General features: G+C 39.9%; 1 protein-coding gene across 1 annotated transcript; it reads right to left on the reverse strand.

Annotated features, from left to right (window-relative positions):
• Nucleotides 1-22: 22 nt before the first annotated feature.
• Nucleotides 23-2,665, reverse strand: LOC110613424 (pentatricopeptide repeat-containing protein At5g16860). The gene has a single exon (XM_021754539.2). The coding sequence runs from the start codon at nucleotides 2,607-2,609 to the stop codon at nucleotides 57-59; it is 2,553 nt and encodes an 850-aa protein (XP_021610231.1). The 5' UTR covers nucleotides 2,610-2,665; the 3' UTR covers nucleotides 23-56.
• Nucleotides 2,666-11,673: the final 9,008 nt, after the last annotated feature.

Here is an 11,673-nt window from a genome sequence, read left to right on the forward strand (position 1 = left end):
CCTTATTGCAGAATGGTGAGGGAAAAAAAAAAAAAAAGAAATAATCGACCTAATTATCACCAGTAGCCCCTGCAGGAGCAGGATCCTTTGTTGAAATGATGGAAGCGAGTGGAGTCCCTCAATATGATTTCATGATCAATGATCATAGAAATGTAAGTAATGGCAGTATGACAATCACCACAGACACGCAAATTCTTGGTGATCCTGATTGGTGCTCCTGGAGCTGATGTTAGGATGCCATAGGCAAGAGCCAACTTCTCAGAGTGTTCAGAAAGAAGATCACCTTTCTCTTCATCATCCACATCATGGAGAGCAAAGCTAGTCTCTGGAACATACCCAATAACTTTAATTCGTCGAATCAATTCTGTGAGGATTGCATATATTTGTTTAGACTGTGGATGAGTCCTGTCCCCAACAAAGAAGGTTGCATGGCCTTTCTTCCCTTGGACCCAACTGCAACCAGGTCTCTTCTTAATCCCTGTATGTTTCATCAAAGATCTGATCCTGCTCACATCTTTCCAACGCCTGGCATTTGCATATATGTTTGAAAGCAATGTGTAAGATCCATCATTTTCTGACTCCATTTCTAACAATCTGTTCGAAGCATATTCCCCAAGTTCCACATTAGCATGTTTTCTGCAACCGCTGAGCAATGCTACCCAAACTATGGGACCCGGTTTCATAGGCATTTCATCAATGAGCTTCATGGCTTCATCCAAGCGACCAGCACGACCCAAAAGATCAACCATACAAGCATAGTGTTCTTCTCCAGGAATAACCCCGAAGTTTTTTATCATTCCATTGAAGTATTTATTCCCTTCATCGATCATTCCTGAATGGCTGCAAGCATAGAGCACAACAAGGAACGTTATGCCATCAGGTACAAGACCCTCTTTTCTCATGTCATAAAAAACCTTAAGTGCCTCTGCTCCTTGTCCATGCATGCCATAACCTGTTATTAGGGATGTCCATGAAACTGCATTTCTCTGCTTCATGTTATCAAACACAGATCTAGCAATATCAATATCTCCAGATTTAGAATACATATCTATCAGGCAATTGGCCACAAAAAGTACATCATACTTATTGCGCAATACATAAGCGTGGATTTGTCTGCCAAATCTCAATGCAGCCAAACGAGCACATGCCATCAAGGCACATGATATTGTAAACGCATTTGGCTTTACTGATCTGTCCTCTTTGAGCATCTGGGAGAAGAGTTCTAATGCATCATTAGCTTCTCCATGTTGGGAGTACCCACCAATCATAGTAGTCCAAGTCACAACATTCCTATCCTTTGGCAGTATGGAATCAAAGATGGCACGGCCAACATCAATACTTTTGCACTTTGTATACATGTCAATTATGGCGTTAATTGCCGAATGCTCATCTCTCGGATCACTATTATCAAAGTTCAAAATGCATTTTATGGCATAACAATGAATCTCCTTCCCATGAAGCAATGCTCCAACCGAAGCACAACCAGAAAGAAGAGACACAAGGGTAACCTCATTCGGCTTCGACCCACAAATCTGCATTTGCCTAAACACTTCCATTGCTTCGTAGCCGAGTCCCCTCTGTGCATATCCCGCAATAACCGCACTCCAAGACACAACATCCAATTCAATGTTCTGTTCCCTCATCTCCTCGAACAAAGTAAGAGCATCCTCAAACCTGCCAATCTGAGAATAGCCAGTAACCATTGCATTCCAAGAAATCACATCCTTCTCTCGCATAAGCTCAAAAACTTTGCATGCTTCGTGCATCATTCCACACTTTGCATACATATCCACAAGTGAATTGCCCACAAACACATCGTCAAACAAGCCACTCCTCAATGCATAGCCATGTACCTGCTTACCACACAACCAGGCACCCATAGAAGCACAAACTGGGAGCACGGTGACAAGACTAACAGGATCCGGTCGGATATCTTTATCACCCACTTCGCACATTCTATGAAACAACCCAAGTACACTATTCGAATCCCCACTTTGCATGTAAGCGGTGATTATTGAATTCCAAGAAACTAAATCATATATCTCACTCATGCACATTTCATCGAACATTTGGCGCGCATGGTTCAACGCGCCACACCGGCCATACATAGTCACCACCGCATTGCAAACAAAAACATTAGATTCAAACCCATTAGAGCAGACAACAGCATGTAGTGAACTGCCATGGCGAAAGGAGGGGAGCTCACCACAGGCCTTGAAGACGAAAGGGAAAGTGTAATGGTCAGGTGACCATCCAAGACTGAGCATTCTGCAAAAAAGAGAGACAGAGTGATGCAGAAGGCCGAGGCGTACGGCACGGCGGATGAGAGCGTTCCACCAGAAGACGGAAGAGGAAGAAGGGGTAAGGCGTTGGAGGAGAGAAAGAGCATGAGAAGGAGCATTGAGAGCTAAGTAGGTGGAGATAAGATTGATAGAGAGATGAGTGAATAGGCCTTGAATTAAGGCTTGCTGGTGGATGAGGTTTGCTTGGAAAACGGATTTGCATTGTTTTAGAAGCGCTGGAGAGACTGAAGGAGCAGCTATGGAGGCTGCAGAGGATGAGAAGCGGCAGAGGAGACGTTTCGGGTAAAGGAAGCAGCGACAGAGCATACTAAGTTGTAATAAGCATTGGCCTCGCCCTTGACCTTGACCTTGCGTAATAAATTATAACCGAGAGACTTACTAAAGAATAAGATATTATTGCAAAATTAGTCTTCTTTTCACATTCCTGGAATTTAATCAAGTAAGAAATAATAACTTTTAAATTATTTTTCACAATTTTTTATAATAAAGATTTTACTTTTTTAAAATAAAAATGATTTTTTTCTGTTACAAAACTATATTATATTCATAATTAAAATTTTAATGGTTATTTAAAAAATATTTATTTACGATGATAAAAATAAATTATGTTATAAAACAAAGAAGTACCATATTAAAAAATTACTAAAATAAATAAGTTTCTAAATATATTTTATGATGATTTTTAATTATGAAATATATGAGTGGATTTTTATTTTTTACTTAGAAAATTGTTTTTCGGTATCGATAAAGTAATGCGTCACCAATATTTTTCTTTACTTTTTTTACAGAAAATGAAAATTCTTAAAAAGTAAAATTTAAAAAACTATTTTCCACAACAAATAAATCCTGCAACTCTCTTATTCTGATGGGGGATTTTCTTTATTAGATTCTCATCGAGTTTAAAAGGGTAACTTTATGGTATCATATACTATTATCACTTGTGTGGATATTATTATTATTATTATTATTATTTTGTTGGATTTTAATTATATTAACATACAGCAGAAGAATAAAAATAAATAAATTTATTCACTAATATAAATCAAATTTAAACGAATAAGAAAATAAAGATAAAAAAATAAATATTTTTATTTTTTTTACAATAAAAAAGAGATTATTCGTATTGATTGAGTTATTGAAACAAGTCATTTAAATATACACTTTCTAACAATATTTATATCCACACAGAATACGAATAAAAAAAATTAAAATAGTTCTAAGAGTAGAAAAGGAAAAAAATATTTTAAATATTGACTCTCAACTATTCTTGAGAATTAAGGTGGCTCTTAAAAGTCTATGATTTCATAAGAGGTCCTTTTATATTAAGACTCTAGAATTTAATATAATAGTATTTATTTATTTATTTAATTAAATAAATAAATTATAAATATGATTCAAAACTTTCATAAACAGTCATATAAATTTTAAACAAATTTAATTAAATCCCTACTTAATTAATTAAGTTAAAATTGTAATCCTTTCAAATTATAATTTTATCCTAATACTATAAACTTATATGCAATTAAGCCCTATTTTATTTGACCTCTCGTTTTATTTTCTCAGGCTATTCTTTATGTGTCTAACCTATTAGATTTCAAATACATTGGTAACAAATATAATTAATTCATTAATTAATTTAAAGGTTAAGAACATTAATAATATGTCAAAATTATCCAAATATTTGGAATATATTTGATTTAACATTTCAATGTAATTAATATCCCTTCATCATTAATGTCCCAATTTAACATTTAATATATGGAGCATGTTTGCTATATTAAATCATATTAAGTTCTCTTGTAATAGTCATTGACCTATTAAATGAAATTTTAAATTTTATTTGCTAATTTCATTCCACCTTACGTAAGAATTTCATGATTAATGTTAGTAGAGAATCCTTTCAAAGTACAAGACAACAAGCCCAGCTAAAAAGGAAAGTGGAAAGATCTTAGATCTTGATATTATGATATCTTCCTCAAAAGTCCGTCAAAGGGTAGGTTGTCTAATGACGAATTCGACTAATCAGAGTTCCCTAGTCCTACCTAAATAGAGATGTCCCTGAAATAGAATTAAGTGGAATATTCCTTAATTTATTCTAGGGTGATGAATCACATCTCAATTACATAAATATCTTCATACAGTTTCTACTATACCCAATCCATCCTCATTTATTACTTCATGAACTAAGTAATGTTTAAGAGAAATCAAAACATAGAAGTCCCTATATAAAATAACTTATTGATTTCAAGTTAAAGGATCATTTAAACAACCATCACTAGAGTAATCCATAAATACAAATTATTCTCTATATGAATTTTTCAAACGAGTCAGTTCAGTGTACTTATTTATAAATTATAATAAGCACAAAAATATCAGTTCTAGATATCTCTTATATCTCAACCTATGAAATCGGTTGCTTCCTCTAAAAGGAAAAAATATAATATGTACCAGTCTTAATAGGTTTAATAATTATCTAATAATGATAAGAACATTGACCATAAATATTTAGAGACATTACTTAAATGCAATAAGAATCTCACAATCATAACCACATTGCAATTTCCTTTGTATAGTAATATAGTCTCATAGACTTTATCTTTACTCGAGATTTAATTAAATGAGCACTAAAGATAAATAAATACTTATATTAAAATGTATTAAATACTAAAAAATATATGAAACATAATGTCAAACTACAACCAACAAATTGGCTGTAGTGTATATAACTGTAACGATCCGGAAATCGGACCGCTACCGGCGCTAGGATTCAATTCAGATCGACTTAAGGTCGCCGGAACCCGTAGCAAGCCTACTATACATCCTGGGTATCTAATAAAATCCCATACATAATCATACATTATCATAAAAACTTAAACATTTCATGATACCAAGCTCAACCTGTACATGTATCATAATGAAAAATATAAAACCCATACTAGAACCCTCATCAAATACTCTAGTATGGTTAACATCACATGCCTCAAACTTGGTCCAAACATAACTCATAATTAAAAACTTTTACATACTAATTATGTTAACAGGGATTATAAAGGTAAAGAAAACTAGGGTCAAGCACAATTCTAATCCATTAAAATTTATATGTCCACACTATACTATTACAAAAACTATACCAGCTACTATGCCGACTTCCCGATGCTATCTTTGATCCTGCAAACCTGGGGTTAGGGAAAAGGGATAAGCTATTAGAGCCTATTGAGCAGAACATAAAAACAGTTTAATAAATATATGCTCATATGAAATGCGTCACAACACAAACAATTCACATCAAGATGAACTTGTCACCAGTAACTCTCTACATAATCCAATGTGTCCGGCCCTCGACGGAGCTCCCCAGGACTTTCGCTTAAACATAACATAACATATCCATATTACTAGGGGCGTAGAATGGGCATCACCTAGACTTTCCCTTACATATTGCCAGGGGCGTAGAATGGGCCTCACCTGGACTTCCGTATCGTATCATATCATATCATCTCGAGGGCTAGTGGGTCATCCAATATCCATCCACATCAACAGTAAATTATGCAATGCATCATATTCGTGAATTCTAATGCAAACATCCTAATACATAAACATGGCATTCGTGATGCATGAATATGCTTAAAAGTTTGATTACTTTAAAACCATAGATTAGTTCAGTTCTACTCACCTTTGGCTGACACTTGCCTAACAATGACGCAACTATCTTACTATTGGCCTCTACGGTCTCCCAGGTCCGATCCTATATAGATGGACTTAAATAAGGGACCAAGCATAACTATTACATGACTCTAAACAACTCCCTAGAAGCCCCCTAAAACATACCAAAACATACACATAAAACAAGTAAAGGAAGGCTGGGCAGGGTACTTTCGGCGGTAGGTTCGGCGGCCGAAGGTCCCTTACAGATCCGAAAGTCAGGGACTTTCTGGAGCGGGTTCGACGACCGAAACTCCACACAGATCTGAAAGTCAGCAATATTCGGGGGCAGATTCGGTGACCTAAACCCCTTCACAAATCCGAAAGTCCATGCTTTCTGGGGCAGGTTAGGCGGCCAAAAGGTTACCTCCACAAGCAGGTTCTGCGGCCGAACCTTCCTTCGACGGCCGAACCTGGGTTCTCCAGTAAGGCAGAACCCGATTCTACCCTATGTATACAGCCACCCAACTCTCCAAAAGCATGCATACTCACTCAAGCATGCATAAGGAACATAGAAACTAGTCTATTTCCCAACCAACAACAATAAAAACTCATAAGAGCAAACATTCATCAAAACTCAACTTAAACCCTAAAACTTTAGATCTAACCATTTCATGCATTTTTAACCCTTTACCCCTTCTTAAAAACTTGATTAAAAAATAAGAAAAGCAAGGATCTAGGCTTACCTCTTGGAGATCTAAAGGTGACAGCAACCCTAACGTGGAGGTGAGGTAAAACGGTCTCCGGAGGTCTCCAAGGTTTCAAAACTTGGATCCAAGCTCAAATCTTCAAAAACAAGGCAAAACTCATGAATTTTCTGAAAGATTTGTAGGAAAACAATAAAAATCACAAAGGGAGGGCATGAACATACCTATGCCCGAAAATGGAGAGAAAGCTCTCCCATTTTCGGGCTAAAGGCCTCTTATAGGTGGCTGGACAAAACCACCTTCGGGGGCCGAAAGAGGAGGTCCTGCGGCGGCACCACCTTCGGCGGTCGAACCTGGTTTTTCCCCTCCAAAACTATTTTCTTCAAAACTCTTTTCTTTCTTTCTTAAAACCTCAAAATTTTCAAATTTCATTTTATAAAAACCTTATTTTACCCTTCCTAAGGAGATTCCAGCTTCGAGATTTTGGGTTCCAATAGAGATTCCATTGGAAGATTGAAATTCCGATGCCGAAGTCTAGTCGGATATTACAATAACTAACAATCTCCCACTTGCACCAATGTCAATCATCCATATGCCTTATTCCCTAAGCTTGCATGTGGAAATTATGTCTGTGCTGGAACAAAGTCTTAGTGAGAGGATCTGCAAGATTCTCATTAGTGAGTACTCGCTTTATCCCTACATCTTTCCTTTCAATGATCTCTATGATAAAATGAAATCGCCTAATTACATGTTTAGATTTTTAATGAGACCTGGGCTCCTTTGCTTATGCAATGACTCCATTGTTATCACAGTACAAGGTGATTGGATCAACAATACTAGAAACCACACCAAGTTCATATCTATCTTGGAGAAACAACCGACTCCTGCTAGCTGGTTTAAAATAGATCGTCGATCTTAGGTAACAGATACTTGCTCTTGGTAGTGACTTTGTTCAACGACTTGTAGTCGATACAAAGTCTTTTGGATCCATCCTTCATTCTCATAAACAACTCTAGGGCACCCCCAAGGTGAGGTACTAGATTGGATGAAACCCTTGTCTACCAACTCATGCAACTGCTCCTCAACTTCTTTAACTCTGCAGGTGCCATCCTGTAGGGAGGGGTAGAGATGGGTCTGGTTCCCATCATCACCTTTAATTTCAAACTCTATCTCTCTAGCAGGTGGTAAACCTGGTCACTCGTTTGGAAAAACATCTAAGAACTCTCTGACTGCGGGCACTGAAGCTGGTTCCCCTGACCTGACCGCTATGCTCTCTAACATGAGAAAGAAACTCCTGACAACCTCTCCTGAACAACCTATGAGCCTGTAGGGCTGATATCAAACCTCTAGGTATCTCTACTCTGTCCCCTCTAAAGAGTACCTCTGATCCATCCCGATCTCTGAACCTGACTACCTTGTCTCTGCTATCCAATGTAGCACCATGAGTAGAAAGCCAATCCATCCCTAGAATGACGTCAGAAATCAGTCAAATCTAGAACCACTAGGTCGGCTGGAAGGCATCTACCCTTAACATACTCTGAACTATACCGGCAGATTGACTCTGCCACCGATGGATCACACTTGGGTTCACTGACCCAAAGGGGACACTCTAACCCAGAAGCTATCAAATCCACTCTATCTACGGCTCTCGAAGCAACAAGGAAAGAGAAACACATCAGAACATACGAGAGTGAGATTACCTGTCATCACCATGTCCGATGTGTCAGCCTCCTGCTGGGTCATAGAGAAAATCCGAGCCGGAGCTGATGGACCTTCTCCGCGGGAACCTACTGAAGAAGGAGCTATCCCTCACCCTCTGCCTCTGCCCTGTGTCATGGCTGGAGCTACTGGCTGTGCCACACTACCTGAAACTGTCTGCTGGGACTATGTCAACAAGGTCGCAGTGGGACACTCACGTGCTATATGTCCCTCCTGCCCACACCTGAAACATGCTATTGACCCCAACCGACAGACTCCCTTGTGCGGCCTACCGCACCTCGCACACCCGGAGCCATCCGAACCAGAGCTCGAACCATCACCTAATCCCAAACCAGACCTTAACCGATTCCAAAACTTGTTCTTCTTCGATCTTCTGAGGCCTCTGTCTCCCTTTTTACTCTTCGTAGCAGCCTCACTCAGAGAGAAGAGACTAACATTCTCTGTCCCTGGGATTCTGGAACCCGAAGATTGTGCCACCTGTTGCTTAACTGACCCCTCAATGATGGCACTAGCCTCCATCTTCCGTGCTGCATCCACAATGGCGTGAAAGCTCTCTCTCTCTGCTGCAAGGATCAGGGAGGAATACCTAGAGTGAAGTCTCATGGTATACCTCCTAGCTTTCTTCTGATCTGTATCAAATGCTTGCCCCACATACTAAAGCAACTCAAGGAACTTGTCTGTGTACTCATCCACACTCATATCCTCCGTCTGCCTTAGCTGCTCAAACTCAATAATTTTCAGCTCTCTGGAACTATCTGGAAACGCCCATCCAGCAAACTCATTTGCAAACTCTTCTTAGGATAGGCTTTCCAACCATGGGTCCACATAATTTTTGAACCATTCTCTTGCTTTCTTGCATTTCAATGTGAACCCTGCCATTTGAATGGCTCTACAGTCATTAGCTCCTAGCTCATCTATTATCATTTTCACCGTCTTGAGGTACTTAAACGGGTCAAACGGGTCATCTCCTATTTTAAACTTGGGAGCATCCAACTTCAGATAGTCGGTCATCTTTACCTTGCTCCCAACCGATGAGCTAGGTTTGGATGTTTGGACATCCGGGACCATGGGTTCTGCTGGTAGAGGAGGAGGTGCAGCATTTCTTGGGTTAAGGTTTGCTACATTTGGATAGAAAGGTGAGGGTGGATACATGGGATACTGGGGGTATGGTGGATAGAAAGGAGGGTAAGGCATGAAAGAGGGATAAGGGTTAAAGCTGGGGTAATCCGATGTACTTCCCATCGAATACCCGGGGCCCTGTGGAAAGGGTTGATATTGGGGTGGTTGAGCAAACCTCGAGGCCTGAGTGCCTCCTTGAGATTCTCCTATGCCCTCTTCAGACATGCTTACACCCAGACTTCCATCCCTTCTCTGGTCAACATCCATTTCATCCCCCTCAGCCGACACTCCTCCCTGAACTGCTCCCCTTCTGCTTGCATCAAAAGACCTTCTAGGGTCCCTTGATGCTCCTTCTCTGTTGGACCTACAAGATATTGTCCTTGGCAATGCAGGGGGACGGGCATCCATGCCCTCACTTCCTGGTGGGAATCCAGTCAATCGTGCAGATCGACGAGTGCCTCTCATTCTGTTCTCTGAAACGACAACACATACACGCATAACATTAGCAGCATATGGTTCATGTGGAAACACATGAACCCGCACATACATAGCATATCATCAATGCACATGCATAAAATCATGGCATTTCACAACATCATCAAGACAGGACTCTACATCCTATCTTAATGGACATGATTTTTCCTATTGTGCTTGCCCTTCTATGACCTCTATGAGCCCGACACACTCTAGGTCCGACCATATGAACCTAGTGCTCTGATACCAATCTGTAACGACCCAGAAACCGGACCGCTACCGGCGCTAGGATCCAGATCGACTTAAGGTCGCCGGGACCCGTAGCAAGCCTACTATACATCATGTACATCTGATACAATCCCATACATGATGATACATTTTCATAAAAACTTTAAACTCTCACATATACCAAGCTTGACCTGCATGCATTATACTGTAAACATAAAACCCCTTACTGGAGCCCTCATCAAATGCTCCAGTTGGGTCAACATCTCATACATCAAGCTTGGTTCAACATACCATAACATTAAAACATTTACATCAAGATCATGTATAACAGGGATTAACCATAAATATTAGGGCCAAGCACATTACTAATCATCATTACAATACTTTACATTTCATTACATTACATGCCATTTCATCATGTCCACAACTATTCTATTACATAGACACCTCTTTTACTCTTGATGACCTCCCAGTCTATCATGAACCTGCAAACCTGGGGATTAGGGGAAAGGGGTGAGCTACTAGAGCCCAGTGAGCAGAACAGTAAAAACAATTTATAAAGATATGCCATCATGAAATGCATCACAACACAAGTAAATCACCTTAAGATGGTATTGTCACCATTAGCCCCCTACATATCCAATAAATACCCGGCCCTCGACGGAGCTCCTCAGGACTTCCTCTTAACATAACATAACATGTCCAACTGTGTCAGGGGCGATTAGGCCACACCTGGTCTTCTCTTACTCTTTGCCAGGGGTGATTAGGCCACACCTGGTCTTTCCACCTCATATCATATCATATCACATTGAGGGCTCATGGATCATCCAATATCTATCCATATCAACAATAAATAATGCAATGCATCATATTCGTGAATTCTAATGCAAAACAACCTAGTATATATCATGGCATTCGTGATGCATGAGTTATGCTAAAAAGGATTTTATTGCTTTGAAAATAAAAGAAGTTATGTTCTACTCACCTCTGGCTGATGCTTTACTGACTCTGTAGCAGCTTGCTCACTGCTGACCTCCTCGGTCTCTCAGGTCCGATCCTACACAGGTGGACTCAAATGAGGGACCAAACATACTCTAACATAACTCTAAACATCTCCCCAAAAGCCCCCTAAAATATCACAAAACATCCATAGAAAACATGCAAAGGAAGGCTGGACAGGGCACTTTCGGCGGTAGGTTCGGCGGCCGAAAGTCCCTCCAGAGCCGAAACTCAGGCACCTTCGGCTGCCGAAAGTCCCTTCCAGATCCGAAACTCATGCACTTTCGGCGGAAGATTCGGCGGCCGAAACTCCCCTCCAAAGCCGAAAGTCCAACTTTCGTGGGCGAGTTTAGGCGGCCAAAACATGCCACCACAGGAAGGTTCGGCGGCCGAACATGGCTTCGGCAGCCGAACCTGAGTTCTTCTAGAATGGGAGAACTCAAGCCTCTCATGCACATTTGCCTCCCAAACCTTCCAAACTCAAA

Source organism: Manihot esculenta, chromosome 4 (assembly GCF_001659605.2).
Source record: "Manihot esculenta cultivar AM560-2 chromosome 4, M.esculenta_v8, whole genome shotgun sequence".
Taxonomy (NCBI): domain Eukaryota; kingdom Viridiplantae; phylum Streptophyta; class Magnoliopsida; order Malpighiales; family Euphorbiaceae; genus Manihot; species Manihot esculenta.